The 17,520-nt window shown below is 42.1% G+C and overlaps 1 protein-coding gene and 1 long non-coding RNA gene across 3 annotated transcripts in view; one reads left to right on the top strand and one right to left on the bottom strand.

Annotated features, from left to right (window-relative positions):
* Window positions 1–5,320: 5,320 nt before the first annotated feature.
* LOC149462940 (uncharacterized) lies at window positions 5,321–17,120 on the bottom strand. The gene is made up of 3 exons (XR_016312559.1): window positions 17,042–17,120; window positions 16,573–16,684; window positions 5,321–5,704 (listed from the first exon to the last, which is right to left on the bottom strand). It is a non-coding gene; the product is annotated as an uncharacterized LOC149462940 (long non-coding RNA).
* Window positions 14,853–17,520, top strand: part of LOC149462939 (cyclic GMP-AMP synthase-like) — an 87,807-nt gene continuing 85,139 nt past the window's right edge. For both annotated transcript variants that reach the window (XM_089676285.1, XM_089676284.1), the window contains exon 1: window positions 14,853–15,177. In XM_089676285.1, coding sequence (XP_089532411.1) covers window positions 14,941–15,177 — 237 coding nt within the window. In that variant the 5' untranslated portion in view covers window positions 14,853–14,940. The remainder of the gene's footprint in view (window positions 15,178–17,520) is intronic.

Here is a 17,520-nt window from a genome sequence, read left to right as displayed (position 1 = left end):
TAGAGCCCTCACGTTGCCGTCTGCAGTCTTTGTGCTACCCCTTCTGGGACTACAGATTATTGTGAAGCAGCGACACAGCAAATGAGAAGCAATGCACCATAAGGCCTCATTCACACCATATGTGCATAAAAAATGATGGAAAAACTGCACAGATTATACAGAGACTACAGTTTACGTGAGATTTCATATGCATTTTGCCAAGTCCTGCTGGAAAATGAAATTAGCATCTCCATAAAGCTGGTCAGCAAGGGGAAGCATGAAGTACTCTAGAATTTCCTGGTAGAGGGCTGCACTGACTTTGGACTTGGTAAATCACAGTGGACCAACCCCAATAGATGACATGGCTCCCCAAATCATCACTAACTGTGGAAACTTCACACTGGACCTCATGCAACTTGGATTCTGTGCCTCTCCTCTCTTCCTCCAGACTCTGGGATCTTGATTTCCAAATTAAATGCAAAATTTACTTTCATCAAAAAAGAGGACTTTGGACCACTGAGCAACAGTCTAATTCTTTTACTCCTTAGCCCAGGTAAGACTCTTCTGACGTTGTCTCTGGTTCAGGAGTGTCTTGACACAAGGAATGCAACAGTTGGAGCCCATGTCCTGGATACGTCTGTGTGTGGTGGCTCTTGAAGCACTGACGCCAGCTGTAGTCCACTCCTTGTGAATCGCCCCCAAATTCTTGAATAGCCTTTGCTTCACAATCATCTCAAGGCTGCGGTTATCCCTGTTGCTTGTGCACCTTTTTCTACCACACTTTTTCCTTCCACTCAACTTTCTATTAATATGCTTGGATACAGCACTCTGTGAACAGCCAGCTTCTTTAGTAATTACCTTTTGTGACTTACCCTCCTTGTGGAGGGTATCAATGACTGTCTTCTGGACATCTGTCAAGTCAGCAGTCTTCCCCATCATTGCATAACCTACTGAACCAGACAGAGAGACCATTTAAAGGCTCAGGAAACCTTTACAGGTGTTTTGTGTTAATTAGCTGATTAGAGTGTGACACCATGGCCATGATTTACTAAGAATAGTGTCCAACAGCAGAAGCTGAACATTCAGCCAGACCTAATTAAATCAATTAAGACCTTTCAGTGTACAAAAAAAATGTCTACAGGCAAATAACATCTGCAATATAAATATAAATAAACAGCGCAAATTTAGATAATTAATCAATATAATAAATCATATAAAATAGGTGCATAAATTATTCGTGTTTGCCCTTAATCTTAAACAAAAACACCCAAAAGTCCATGTGCTGAAAACATAATTAAATTGTAGAAATAAAAGTGCAAACTTCTTTTCTTCAGAAAATACTTTCACCTTCCACCAGTGCACAAACCAACATCGAATACACTCACCAGAACTTGGTGAGTAAAAGACCTTTAAGGAATTTTTAGGGATCCTAAACCCTCTTTGGTGCCACGCTAGGGAAAATCTTCACCCTCCGAATAGACTCCACCATCCAACCAAAAGAAAAAAACTCACATAGCATAATATTGTCACACAATAGTAACTTTTTCCAAATGGAGATTAAGGCCACTCACATGTTAAACACTTGCTAAAGGCATGTTTGTTATGTATAAAAGGCTTCAGTTCCAGCAGATATACAAACTTTTCCTTCCAGGACTCTCACATCCACAGTGGAACAAAGACAGGACTCCTCTTAGACCAAACAGTGAACCAAGATGGCCGCTGGAACGCACCGCTCAGCGTGCGTTCCACTCACCGGAAATGACGTCAGGCGCATGGAGTGTGGACTGGAAATGCGTCAACGCGTTTCGCCCCTCCCATAGGGCGTTATCAAGTCTGCAGGCAGACTGAAAAACGTCTGTAAGCAGGCTGAATTCTCTTTGTAAATCTCTGACCAGAGTAGATGCAATTGTAGGAGCAATGCCGAATATGGTCCCTAGGTGGCGCACAAGCACGGGCTTTGTCCCGTTCCTGTTTATTTGTATGCCAGGTGAGAAAACTCATAGGTGTGCCTTGTTTTAATGGCATTTTAGTTATTTTCTGTGTTTGCTGCTATTATTGTTGCCTCTATTAATTTTCTTGCCTTTTTTTCTCCAAAAATTATCAGCCAACTAATGCATTTCTTAATGAATGTTACGAAGTCATACATCCTATTTTCAAATGTCAAACATTTTCAAACGTATATTCTTTTTAACCGCTTGCCTACCGGGCACTTAGACCCCCTTCCTGCCCAGGCCAATTTCCAGCTTTTAGCACTGTTGCACTTTGAATGAAAATTGCACGGTCATGCAACACTGTACCCATATGAAATTTTTATCATTTTTTTGTGACAGATAGAGCTTTATTTTGGTGGTATTTAATCACCTCTGGGTTTTTTATTTTTTCTTAAACAAACCAAAAACCACTGAAAATTTTGAAAAAAAATAGTTTTTGTTATAAAATGTTGTAAATAAGTGAATTTTTCTCGTTCACTGATGTGCGCTAATGAGGCTGCAGTTATGGGCGCTGATAGGCTGCACTGATGGACACTGATGGGTGGCACTGATGGGCACTGATGAAGAGGCACTGGTAGGCAGGGGCGGACTGACAACTCATGGGGCCCCCGGGCAATAGGGGATCATGGGGCCCCTGTGTCCTTGCCCAAACTAAAAAAAAAATATGAAAAAGGTACCAGGGGCATCTCATGGGGCCCCCTACTGACCCCGGGCCCTCGGGCAATGCCCGAGTTTCCAAATAGTCAGTCCGCCCCTGCTGGTAGGTGGCACTGATGGGCATTGACAGGCATCACTGATGGGCACTGAAAGGCAGCACTGATACATGGCACTGATAGGCGGCACTGACAGGTGGCACTGACTGGCACTGATCAGTGACACTGAAAGGCAGCTCAGATAGGCACTGATATGTGGCATTGATGTGCACTGGTAGGCACTGATATGTGGCATTGATGTGGCACTGGCATAAGGCACTGATGGACACTGACAGGTGGCACTTCTGGGGCTACACTGATCATCAGGGCACACTGATCATCAGTGTACATATCCTCTCCGCGGAAAGCCGATTACCGGCTCTCCTCACGAGCTGTGAGCATGACAGCTCAAGAGGAGAGAAATGCCGATAACCGACATTTCCCTGTTTACATGTCATCAGCTGTGATTGGACACAGCTGATCACATGACCGAGCCGACATCTTTGGCTCTTTCCATTGATCAGTGATCTGCTGTGTCCGAGGGACACAGCGCACCGCCGATCACTGCGTCACATGACGTCCTCCCAGAACAAGAGAACCACCTTACGTCCGTCATATTACTATATGGCAGGCGGGAGGTGGTTAATCATCTTACTATTCTACATTCCAGCTCAAACTCTGTCTATTACAGTGGCTTAGTGGTTGTACTCATGGCTTGCAGCACTTGGGTCATGGGTTCTAATCCCAGTCATGGCCACACCTGTCTGGAGTTTGCATGCTTTCTCTGGGTGTGTTTCTGCCAACACTCCAAAGACATGCTGTTAGGTAATTGAGCCTAGTATATGTCTGAGTTTCTGGCCTTAGATTGTAAGCTCCTTGACATTACAGACTTTTGTGATTGACCAAAGTATGGAGGTCAATTTCTAGGGTTCTGTCAGTGCTAGGAATATTGATCGATAAATTAAGATTTTGCTACTGACTAGAAAGTGGAGAGGGAGTAGAAGAGCTGACTGGTGTATGCAGGGTCACTGATAAGGGGGTACCCCAGGCCCTCCTGTACGGGGCCCTGATGGCTGACAGGGCCATCTACAGCTGCTGCATTCCATTGTTAGCCTCCTGTCATTCTATCACACAGCGGCTCAGGGTTGTGATGTTACAGGCGTTCCTGTTCTTCTGACAAGTTTGACACTTTCAAGCTTCTTTCTGGTTACATTTGATTGCAACTTTATTTCTTTCCTCTCCCCCAGACTGCTAATCCCTTTCTGTTCACTGCTACAAACCTCTCTCCTTATACAACTTGACCCTCCCTGTCATCACATGTTCCATCTGCAAACCTATGTATCACCGCTCAACTCTTTTTATTTAACTCTTTATATACTGATCTTATTAATGTGTCTCATTTCCTATCCCCTACAGCTCAGATCTCGCATTATTATAAGATTCCTAATTGTATCTCACCACTAGTGTGATTGCATTCACAATTCCTGGTTAGTCCCATTCCCTTACCTATAATAACCTTTAGGGCCAGTTCACACTACATGCATTTCAGTTGCTTTTTTTTTCTGCATCCATAACGCACAGAAAGTAGGTTATATGGTTGTCAATGTCATAGTTCACATCAGTGCTTGCAGTTCCAGTGCGTTCCGGGTGCAGAAAAAAAAGTAGAACAGGCTGCATTGTTTCTGCACAGGAACGTGGTAAAACGCACCAAAAAGGCCCTGAAACACAACAAAAGTGCACCGGAAAGTACATGTCCCTAATTAGATTGAAGAAAAATAGAGGGGGAAAAAATTAACTGGAATGCATAAAAAAAATGCAGTAGAATGCATCAAAAATGCCTTGGAACACGCTAAAAATGCATGAAAAACGTGCATGCATAAACACATCTGGTACACATCTAGACTGCATTTTTATAGTGGGAACTGGTCCTTGGGACTTGTTCACACCATTTGTGGTGCAAAAACACATGCAAGAGAATGCATTTTCCTGCACAGCAAAGAAAGCCAATGCCCTTTACAGATGTGTGCAGGTACCATGATGAATACTTAATTGCACCTCCACACATCTGGTAAACACAGATGCATTCACAGCCACCAAAACGCATGTTACCACATTACTACTGTGCGGTTAGGTGTAACACACTTTTAAAATAATATGTCTGCAGTATTTTTGCATGTTCCCACACGTTAGGCAGCCCATTGAAATTAATGAAAAAAATTAACTGGAATGCATCAAAAACGCATCACAAACGCACTGGAAAATGCTAAAATTTTGTCAAAAATGCTCAGGCAAAAACGCATCTGGAACACATCTAGACTGCATTTCTATAGTGTGAACCAGCCCTTAGGGGCTGATGTATGTTGAGCTGTAATAGTCAATACGTTGCAATGGCCAGAAATATTTGGACCCAAACCACATGAGCTCAGGTATCCAAACGTGAAAGTTCCTTCATAGCAAATCTCCATTATGTACTGTATGGGCCTGGCCCACTCTAAATGAATGCATTGTCCCGGTAGGTCCTTCTATTACAGACTTTAGGTACATGTTGAGGAAATTGCACTGACTTTTCATCAGATTGCATATTATCTGGCCATCTTAAGTCTAGGAAATAGAATCAAGAGGATATGACACAGTTTTTAGTAACAAAAATAGTCTTTATTCAACAAACCAAAAAAAAGGCAAATACATGGCCTGATGTAAAGACATGGCTGCCAGCTCCCAGTTGTTCGGAAAAGCAAAACCAGGCTCCGCTCTTTGCCAGCACACGGCTCAAACATCTGGAAAATATGGGGACTCTGAAATCCGTTGCAAGTTTGTTCAGGAACGAGAAGCAATTATGCACCTCCAAAAGCAGCATAGAGGAAAGGGATGGTCAAGTTGCTGTGCTGCTTCCAAACCACCTCTGGTATGCCAGGGTGTTTATGCAGGTCCATGATGCCAGTTCTTGCCTGGTGCCACAAAATATCCACTGGCCACAAATGAAGGCTAGTGGAGGACATGAAGGTGGCTTTCTCCCAGCTTGAACCACAAGCTGGACCACTCCTGTAAAATGAGAGCAAAGAATCATTGACATTTCATCATGATAACCACTTCTCAGTGCAGGCTAGCTAGAGTGTCTTTTTTATTCTTTACCATTTCAGGAGTTGAAGTAAACATTCTTGGAGAAATTACAGTGTTGGAAAGGCACAAGGTCCCCCTTCCCCAGGCACACTAATGCTTACTTGAGCCCAGGGGCGGACTGACCATTTGGGCATTGCCCGAGGGCCCGTTGTCAGTAGGGAGCCCAGTGAGAGGCTCACTGGGCACAATTCACTAAGCGGTATCTTACTGTAAGTAGGATACCACATAGCATTTTTTTAAAAAAGTTTGAATTCACAAAAAAAATGCTACTAAAATACCACAAGTTATTTTATCAAGTCATGCAGTATTTTAGTAGTGAAAAACATGCCGTAATTTTTCAGCTGTCAGAGGGGTTCCCCGCTGACAGCTGAATGTAAAATAAAAAATTGTCAGCAATTAAAAAACTAATTTAAAAAATGGTGTGGGGTCCCTTCTCCATCCATACCAAGCCCTTTGGGTCTGGTATGGATTTTGAGGGAAACCCCCACGCCAACATTTAAAAAAAAAAAATGTCGTGGGATTCCCCAAAATCCATACCAGACCCTTATCTGAGCATGCAGCCCAGCAGGTCAGGAAAATGGAGACGAGCGAGCACCCCCCCCTCCTGTTCCTGAACCATACCAGGCCACATGCCCTCAACATGGGGGGTGCTTTGGGGCGGAGGGGGCTCCCCTCCAAAGCACCTTGTTCCCATGTTGATGGGGAAAAGGGCCTCTTCCCCACCACCCTGGGCTGTGGTTGTGGGGGTCTGCAGGTGGGGGGCTTACCAGAATCTGGAAGCCACTTTAGCAAGGGGGCCCCCAGATCCTCCACCCCCATGTGAATGAGTATAGGGTACATGGTACCACTACCCATTCACAAAAAAAGTGTAGTGTGAAAAAAGACAGGAGACAGTCTTTGACAAGTCCTTTATTAAAAGAAGGAAAATAAAAGAATGTCCCCGGAAGTAGATCCAAAGTCAATCATGATGCCTGCCGCCGCCAACATTGATGTCACATGGGGCGGGGTCACACGGGTGATATCCCTGGGTGGCCCTGTCCCTTACATATTTAAGACCTGTCAAACCACTGGAGCAAGCAGAGGCTGGAAGTCATCCTCGGGTGTGGAACTTTTTTTTAAATTCCTTTTTCGGACCGGCGGCAGTGGCAGGCATTGTGATTGACGTTGGATCTACTGCGAGGGACATTCTTTGAGTTTTTTATTTTAATAAAAGGTGTCAGGGATCGCTGCGGTGCATAGGTCTGTGCATGCGCAGATTGCCAAAACGCACTAACACGCGGGCGCTAGGACCTGGGCGCCCGCGGCGGCAGTTGTGGCCACGCATGTGCACTTGCGCACACGGGCGCTCGCTTGTCACCAATGACAGCGCAGGGCGCTCTATTTAAAGCCGAGTCTTGCAATGCTCCAGTGCCCTATGGTCTTATTCCTGTAATCCTGTTCCTAGTCCTGAGATTGCCTTGTTGCCGAACCTGCCTGACCCGGATTATCGTGACCCTCTCCTGCCCTGATCCCGGGCTTGTCTGACCATTCTTCTGCCTTCTCCTGTTTACCTGTCCTCCTGTTGCTGAACCTGGCCTGTGACCCGTTTATCCTTTTGCCTGCCGATCTGTACCGTCTGCCTCTACTGTTACCGACCTGGCCTGTCTGACTACGCTACACACTACCTCTTCACATCTGGCTCTCACCTGCCACCTACCACTGGCAAAACCACCTCTAGCACAGCTGGTTGTACTCGGGAGTCACGACCTGGTCTCAGGCTGCTTCAAGTCCATCCCCACCATCAGGGGCCCTGGTGAAACAACAGACTGAGGCTTAGACTCCACGCCCTGAGGAATTCCGGCCTGTGGGTCGCTAGAGGCTACTGCCAGTCAGTCCGTGACAGAAGGACTTGTCAAAGACTGTGTCCTGTCTTTTTTCACACTACACTTTTGTTTTTTTTGTGAATGATTATGGGGTACAGCTCACTCACGCCCCTCCCATTTCTGACCAGACGGGCTGCATGCTTTTATAAGGGTCTGGAAAGGATTATGGGGAGACCCCCACACCATTTTTTTTTTTTAATTTTGGCGTGGGAGGTCCCCTCAAAATCCATACCAGATCCAAAGGGCTTGGTATGGATAGGAGGGGGGGGGCCCATGCTGTTTTTGTATTTATTATGGTGCTGGTTTTTAAATGTAATTACTGCTTTTTATTTTCTTTACCATAGCTCAGAAATTCAGCTGTCACTTTCCCCCAGCTAAAAGAGAGAAAGTTTTTTTTAGTTTATTTCCCCAAGTTAAAAGAAACAATGTTTACTTTTAGTTTGTTTCCCGAGATATAAGAAACAAAGTTTTCTGTAACTCCAAGAAAAGTGACAGCTAATTTTGTGAAAGATAAAAATGTGTATACAAGCACTAGATCCATATAATTATAAGCAGCTGGCATAAAAAGGCAAAACCTCTGTACCTTCAGTACATAACTCGTTAACGCAGCGCTGAAACGCTATAAAAGGAAAGAATACGCAACATAAAAACCAAAATATAAAACATGCACTGTCGAGCGCTCAAATATATAAATGTGTGGAAAATGTCTTAAAGATGACGTTTTTAAAGTGCAAAGTGACATAAATGGCTGCAAACCAATATATAATAATATTTTTAAAGTCCATAAATAGATGAATAAATAATTAAGTGAATTCCGGCACTCCAGTGATTATGAATGAGTATATATTGCACTAACCAGAGAGCGCAAAATAATGCGCATTTGAGTAATCAGACCACTCCTGGTCACCTGGATCTGGGAAGGAGAGGATCAAGGGATCATCTGGTAAACTACCAAAAGACAGGTAATCAGCATGTCATCACTCTCCAGGTATCAGGGTTACTCATCCATCCAGCAGGGGATCACTCCCAATAGTAGTCACAGAGCACACAGGAATCCACCTTAAAGGGGGGCCTCGCAATAAACCGAGCCCAAGCAAAAAGCTTTGATAGTGTAGTAATAAGTGTAATAAGTGTAGTGTAATACTACACTATCAAAGCGTTTGCCAAAGTGTTGACCTGGAGGCCAACTACAGGAAACGTCTGACCTCTGTGATTGCCAACAAAGGATTTGCCAGCAAGTACTAAGTCATGTTTTGTGAAGGGGATCAAATACTTATTTCCCTCATGAACATGCAAATCAGTGCATAATTTGTTAGACATGCATTTCTTTTGAATTTTTTGTTGCTATTCTGTCTGTTAGAATACACCTACCATTTGATTTTTAGACTGATCATTACTTTGTGAGTCGGCAAACATTCAAAATCAGCAGGGGATCAAATACTTATTTCTTTCACTGTATGTCTTGGGTTTTCTGTACACTCTAACGTGGTATTAATTAGCCATGAATTGGTTAGTACAAGTTTTATACTGTAATATTTCTTGATTAGGATATTCATACAAGAGAGAACTTTACATTACGTAATTGATATATGAACTTTTGGGAGCATTCTATACATACATAAATATGAGTAGAATGTATATGGAACACTCCTCATCCCCCCTGACGTATGGAATGTTAGCATAGCTCTGACCTAGGGGCCTCTTCTCCAAGAGGGTTTCAATTTACTTGATTTTCAGGTGTGCATAGAACTACTGCACCTAGCCTCTGTGAGGGAGGGGACATGGAGAGTCTTGAAGCTGCTTGAATTCGCAAAACAAAGACCTTTTAGGCAGACTTACAGTACATGAGACTATGAGTGGGGCAGATGTGCCCACAGCTACACACATGAATATTACTTACAGTATTCTAATACTTTACTTGTAATATATACTTTCTGTATTCTAATACTTTACTTGTAATACCATATTTCTGTAATATACATTTACACAATATTGAGCCAATACCGATGTTTTATCACCCGTCAAGTCAAAGACTCGGGAAACACATTAACCCTCACCCTTCTGTCTGTGGCAGCACCTAACTATCTCAATTGCAACCCGTTTATAGGTGCAAAGGGTCATCTCATCGCTAGTGTTTGCTACTGATCACAATATGTGCCGAATTGTATTACTACTTTTATGCTTTCTCTTGTATCTACTACTATCCATATTGTGTGATAATATAGTAAGGCTCCATGCACGCTAACTTTTTTTTACGCTCAAAAACCACTGGAGAAATGCTGGATAAAAAACAAAAAAAAAAACACAGCATTTTTTAGTAGCATTTAGGAGAGTTTGCATTTTAATAGCATTTATACAGTAGATATAAGGGGAAAAAAGCTGTTAGGAGTGTTTTAGTAGAGTTTTAGAGTTTTTTTTTCTGTCAGAAAATGCTCCCAGAAACTCTAGAAAAAAAACTTTATTTCTGCTCCTAAATGCTACTAGCTTAAAATAATGTGCATGGACACAACACTATTTAGCTTCTAAAAGTAGAAAAAAAAATTCTGATGACAGCTTCTAGGAGCTTAAAAAAATGCTACTGTGCATGGAGCCTAAGATTTGCTTTTGCTAACTTGTTTATTGCCTGTTTCTTGACATAGTACTGGGCATCAGGCATTGCCTTCAGTACTTTTCTGTGATATAGTATGCTTTGTGTAGTCAGATGGGATTACATTCTAACCAGTGCCTCCTACTGTGGCAGTGCTACAGGGAGGAAGTGCCCAAGAATGGTGAACAACCCAGATTGTGCTGTACAAATGTGTCCCTGACCTGCAAAAAGACCATAGGAGTCACATTGATTAAGGTGAGAGCACATCTTGCAGTTTGGAGTATAACATTGGCTGCAGTATGTTGGTCCATGAATGCACTGAAGAGCATATTGGGCTTGCAAGCTAATGTAGGTCCTACTTATTAAGATGAGCACTTAGTGGCACAGATTGGAGTACTGTGCATGAGGTGGAGCATTATTTTTAATCTGAATATACAGTGTAACCACTTCCCCTCCACCCTATAGCAGAAATACTACTACAGGGCAGCAGGGGTGCGCACAATCACATATATATATACATATACACACACATATACATACTCACACATTATATATATATATATATATATATACACACACACACACTGTATATATACACACACACGTGAATTTGCATCTCCGGGTAGGGGGCGCACGTGAGCCGCGCGTGCGTCCTACCTGCACCACCATTTGCGGACTCGGCTGTTAATCACCGGGTCTCAGCCAGTGATACTCGCCGGCACCCAGTGTTTGCCGAGTATGTCCAATGGGGGAGAGACCTGTGTATAAACACAGATCTATCCCTTGTCAGCTCCTGCACACTGCTTTGTTTGCTTACAGTGAAACACACACACACAGCCCACCTAGTAAAACAGCACACAGTTTATCCTTTGATCACCTCAGATGTTAACCCCTTCATGCCCAGTGCCATTAGTACAGTGTTAGTGCTTTTTATTAGCACTGATCACTGTATTGTTGTCACTGGGGATGTCCATGATACCATATCAGTTCCCCCCAGTGTCAAAATGCCCACCGCAGTACCGCTTTAATTTGCTGATCGCCACCATTACTAGTAAAAAAGAAATTCCAGTATCTATACCGCCATTTGTAAAAGCTATTAAAAAACTTTCATGTGAACCAATTCATTTACATGTTTTCTACCAAAAAGTTAAAAATATTGGTTTTTTTTCTTAAAATTGTCGGTCTTTCATTTATAGAGAAAAAAAAAATAAAAAAAATCGCACAGGCGAAAGAAAGCTCTATTTGTGGGGAAAAAAAGGACATAAATTTCATTTGGGTGCAGCGTTGCATGACCGCACAATTGTCAGTTAAAGTAATGCAGCGCTGTAATGTAAAAATGGCCTGGTCAGGAAAGGGGGTAAATCCTCTGGAGGGCAAGTGGTTAAGGTGGAGTTAAAGTGTCCTGGTGGGGGGTTAAATGTTTTATTACAACATAAAGCACTAAGATGTTCTCTATTGTTTGTTTCTGACTATATCCTGCTGGGAAGTGTGGAATTAGATTATGAGAAGCTCCTGGATGATGTCTGTAACTACAACTTGATAAATAGCTATCTTTGAACCTGAGTTGGTGGAGTCCTGGAGGCACAGTGAGCCCTCATGCACGCGAGGTGTTTTGATAACGCTGGTAACGTTAGCTGTGTAAAGTCACGTTAAAAACGTGAGTTTCAGCTTTTTTTTAGCATTTTTACATTAGCGTTTAGCAGCGGTTTACCGCGCTTAGCAGCGGTTTCCCACATTTCTTAGGATTTTTTTTTTTTTTAACAAAAAATTATTTCAGGGGGTCAAAAAAACCATCCAAAAATGACGGTTTGTTAGCGTTTTACAGCTAAAAATCTCTACTAGAAATCCACTAGTCCTGGGTTTTTTTCCAGCCAAAACACACATTTTCTTAAAGGGACTATATTTAAAAAAAACAGAGCTGAAAGTGAATGTTCAATTATTGGTGGATTTGTAGGTGGAGAATGTCATTGAATAATGGGATCATAGTAATACTAGTCATTTTTTATGGTAATTCTTTTTTTTTGGGGGGGGGGGGTTCACTTTGGACATTACTAAGTTCGCATTTGATTTTCAAACTTTGGTGGAGCAAACGTTGTTTGTTAAACCGTGGATGTTAAACTATGGCTGTAATGTTCTTGTACATTACTCAGGAGAAAGGCATGAAGCAAGGTGCTTGGTATATTGTTTCTGGTGTACATTCTTAGCTCTTAGAAACATTTCTTTGTTGCTTTTGACACTCTTAACCAGGGACTGACTGACCATTCGAGCACTCTGGCACTGCCCGAGGGCATGGGGTCAGTAGGGGGCCCCATGAAATGCCACTGGTACCTTTTATAGGCTTTTTTGAGTGTGATTGAGTGTGGGCAAGGAAACAGGGGCCCCATGATCCCCTATTGCCCGGGGAACCCATGAGTTGTCAGTCCTCCCCTGCTCTTAACCACGTGTGGGCCACCCGCCCACAATGTACTGCAAAGAGGTGAACCATGCAGGCACAGTGACATACTGGTAAGTAGCTGCCTGCTTCCGGCTAGGCTCTCACCCCCGCCAACACGTCCGTCTGTCAGCAAGTCCTGGCCAATGATTCATGGCCGGGACCTGCTGGCGGCTGTGTACAATATCAGGCCAGAGCCCTGTGTTGACATTCAATACAAGGCTCTGTACTGAGGGATCAATCGCACTGCTTCGAGATCTTTGTAAAGGCAGCACATAATACACACATTACACATTGTTAGGCACACATCTTAGCCTCTGATCACCCTAGATGTTAATCCCTTCCCAGCCAGTGTCAATATTATTATTATACAGGATTTACAGTATATAGCATCAACAGTTTGCTCAGCGCTTTACAATAGAACGGGAGACAATACAGCAACAATACAAGAGGATTAGGAGGGCTCTGCTCCTTGGCGCTTACAATCTAAGGCTGGCCATAGACGGGCCGTTTATCAGTCAAAAAACAAAAAAAATAAATAAAATCGGTCGTTGCTGCCATGGAGCCACCAATACTGCCGAAATACAACCATTTTTCGTGGATTTTCGAGCATGACCGATAAAAAGAAATGAGAAGATCCCCGAAAAACGGCCGATGGCATTGCCCCACTAACGGCATGAATATCGGACGATTTTTCGTTCGGACGAAAATTCGGCCAATAAACGACCCGTCTATGGCTTGCAAAAGAGAAGAGTCATTAGTACAGTGACATTGTATATTATTATCAGTGTATTAGTGTCACTGATGATGTCAGTAGCCGTTAGTCAGTTTTCCCTTGTGTCAGTTAGCCCTGGTTCACACCAATGTGTTTTTTTGTGCTTTTTACAGAAACTAACTACAGTCCATTTAAAAAGTTTTTTTTTTTATTTTTGAGCTGTTGGGTTTTTGGAAAGGGTCAGGGACTTTTTTGAAATGCAAAACTTTGCATTTTTGGTTCAGACTTCAATGGAGATGCTGCAGAAAATGCATGTAGTGCGTTTTTGACACATTTATGCATTGTGTTTTTAATCTGCCTGGCAACAACTTGGCCCAAAAAACCCTAAGGAAAAGGCATCAAAAACGCATTGCAAAAAGCACTGCGAAACAGACAAAATGCAAACTGCATTGGTGTGAACCAGGCCTTAGTGTTGGAATGCTTGCACTATCACAGTCCCATTATAAGCCACTGATCACCACCATCAGTAGCAAAAAAATAAATCAATAGAAATTCCAGTATATTATACACAGTACCACAGTTTGTAGACGCTATAACTTTTGTGCAAACCAATTAATATACACTTATTGGGATTTTTTTTCCAGACATGTAGCAGAATAGATTTTGACCAAAATTTATGAAGGAATTTGTTTTTTTTTTTTTAATTTTTGAATGGATATTTTTTATTTTTTTAGCAGTAAGTAAAAATATTGTTTTTCCTCAAAATTTTCAGTCTGTTGAAATCGCAAAAAATTAAACAGCAGTGATCAAATACCACCAAAAGAAAGCTCTATTTGTCTGAAAAAAAATGCTATAAATTTTGTATGGGTACAGCATTGCATGACCATGCAATTACCAGTTATAGTAGCACAGCTCTGTACAGCAAAAAATGGACTGATCATGAAGGGGGTAAAATCTTTCAGAGCTTTAGTTAAATAGGGATTTCAGCTTAGGAACTGCAACAGTAAAATAATTACCAAATTCTAACCCTAGGTTCACACCTAAGCGTTTTCTGCAGCGTTTGCAGAAACACAGTACAGTCCATTTAATATGATTTCCTATGGGATGGGTTCATATCTCCACGTTTTCACCCGGTGCATTTTTTTGAAAGTGTCAGGGACTCTTTGAATGCAAAACGTTGCGTTTTTGGTTCTGTAGACTTTAATGGGAATGCTGCAGAAAAGCATTGCGTTTTTGATGCGTTTTGCATTTAAAATCTGCCTAGCAAGAAGAAAAATTAAAAAAAAAAATAACGCAAAACACATAAAAAAGCACGGCAAAAATGCAAGTGCAAAAATGCAAAACGCAATTCAAAAATACAACCAGCATAGGTGTGGTCCTAGACTTAAAGTATTTTTGCAGTTAACTTACTCCCTTTCAGTTTCGTTTCTTTCTTTCTACATCTCTGAATTGGGAGTGACCTTTACCTGAAAATGAATATAATAGAGGATGTGTTGTCGTGTGCTTGTACACTTATCAGGAAGAAGAGAGACTTGAAAAAAGGTGCCAATAAGACAGACAAAAATGGCAACTTGTCCAAAGAAACCTCGTATCGATTCGACAATACCTGCCGGTAACCTTTGCAAGCACTTGGGAGACACAGCAGACGGGTTGAAACTGAAGACGGTTGACATTTCCAAAGCAGCAGAGAAAGTTAACGAGTTCATAGACCTAATTGTCAAGTCGCCATTTATTAAAGATGACCCTCTGTTTAAGAACCTGGAGAGAATGTCTACAGGGAGCTACTATGAACGCTGCAAGGTAATAAATATACTTTATTTCATAAATATTTTGACACAAAATATTCACTTAGCAGCAGGGAGATGTTTGGAAAGTAATCACTGCAATCCTTGAAGCAGCACATTTATAGGCTGGAGTCCCAGAGGCTAACACTGTGGCCTTGCTGAGCCCAGGTCCTGACTTAAAGGGTTGGTTCACCTTTCCAGAAAAAAAAAGAAAAGAACGAGAGCGATTCTGATGGTTCAGGTGCTGGCACATGATCAGTTTGATCATAATCGCTCTGATCCATGTTGGAAGCCCCACAGAAAGAAGGGGAAGAGGAGCGGGGATCTCAAATCCCCAGATCGCTGCAGTGGCTGTGCGGGCAATGACAGATAATCACAGCAGGGAATGGGGGTGGGGAGGATGTAGAGTGTTAGTTCACCTTTTCATTTTTTTCTGAAACTTACACGTTAAGGGCCGGTTCACACTATAGAAACGCAGTCCAGATGTGTTCCGGATGCATTTCTGCGTTCATGTTTTTTATGCATTTTTGTCATGTGTTGGTGCATTTTTGATGCGTTCTGCTTCATTTTTCCCCTCTTCAATTTAAATAGGGACATTTTGGTGTCTTTTTGGTGCATTCCAGTGCGTTTATGAGTTTTACCATATTCCAGTACAGTTCTGTGCAGCAAAAATGCAGCCTGTTCTGTTTTTTTTCTGTGTCCGGAACGCACTGGAACTGCAAGCACAGATGTGAACTATAACATTGACAATCATATAACCTACTGTGTGTTGGATGCAGAAAAAAAAACCCAACTGAAAACGCATGAAGTGTGAACTGGCCCTAAAGCAGTATGAAATGCTGCAAATGTTTATTCTATGGCAGTGTACCCATTCTTAGATGTGGGGACTGCATACGTTCTCATTTTCATCTGATGATCCAGCCAGAAAGTGTGTTGCATTTCAACAAAACAGGCTCTTACCAGGGATAAGAAACCATTTACCGCTGACAGGGGTGCTTACAATCTTCAGAGATTGTTTTTTGTATCTAGTATGTAAATATATTTGTTCTGAGTTGTTTATTGGCTATGAATAAGGTTTTTTTTAACCAAACACCTAAGCTGCTGTAACAAGAGAATGAGTTGCCAGCTCTTCACCTGAATAGAGAATATTCAGACACAAATAAGGATATTGTATTCCTAAAAGTGCGCTGCCTATATTATAGACCACTGATGAACCATCAGTATTATAGTAAATGGTAATATGAACTAATGCGTCGCAATAACAAAGTCCAATGGTAAAATAGTCCATCCACTCATGGCAGCCTCTGCTTGGATGTGAAGCTCAATCCAGTGTGTATATAAGAAGAGAGAGAAGCGCCTTGAAGTGTAAAACTTTAAACAGATTTATTGCACGCCACAATCGGCAACTTACTTTAAAATAGATCATAAAAGGGCACATCTATCCGTCAATGGGTGGGATATCCATGGGAGAGGTCTTCATACTGCTGTGTATCTCTCAGTTCTGCTGTCATCGGCTCCAAACGCTGTTTGGGAAGATGGAGGGGATCCATGTAATATTCAATTCAATTTTTTAATTCGGTCTCTAATAGATTTAATATATGTGTTCTGTCCTCCTTATGTGTGAAGGTACATAGCTTGACAGACAGCTAAACCTTTCTCGGCAATGAGTTGACAAAGAAGCAACGTCCAACTTTGTCTTTATTGCAAAGATATAAGAGGTGAAACTGAGGAACAGAAAATAAGGCGCTTAGTAACACTGTCTGCCATGTGACAAAGCATATTATACATTACAGTAAGGCAATGCACATATAAACACATGTAAGACATGTAGGTTACATAAAACACAGATGCATAAGATATAGACATGTGTGTAGACGTACCGACGATGCTATTGTGAACCTGAATGTGAGGGCTGAATCCTACCAGCATACCACAGGAATGGAGTCTGTGATGAGGAAATGGCTGCTATGAGCATGGCTGATGATGTAATCAGAGTTCATAGGCTACAAGGTATGGAAGCTGAAATGGGTCAAACTTCTACTGTGAAAAGATGCAGTGTATACAAACAGCCACTAGATGGAGCAGTTACACAATGAACAGAGAATTACAAACTGATAAAACATACTAATAATGCCTAATTAACAAAGAACAAATTGCTAAAGGCATGACACTCCCCGTCTGGTATCTAAAGGATACCACATTAAATCACCCCTGGAGAGAGCAACAAAACCAGTTCAGTAACGGGTCTGAGGAAGAGTTTGGGCTCCTGTTGTCTGCAGACCTTGACCTCCACTTTTCTGACTTTCCCATCTTCACTTGGGAACACCTTGGTTATCAGTCCCAAAGGCCAGTCATTTCT

The sequence above is a fragment of the Staurois parvus genome, unplaced genomic scaffold, assembly GCF_062004578.1.
Source record: "Staurois parvus isolate SC_StPar_1 unplaced genomic scaffold, SC_StPar_1.0 ptg000165l, whole genome shotgun sequence".
NCBI lineage: Eukaryota > Metazoa > Chordata > Amphibia > Anura > Ranidae > Staurois > Staurois parvus.
The sequence above is the reverse complement of the archived record's forward strand: the minus strand, read 5'-3'. Positions and strand labels throughout refer to the sequence as shown.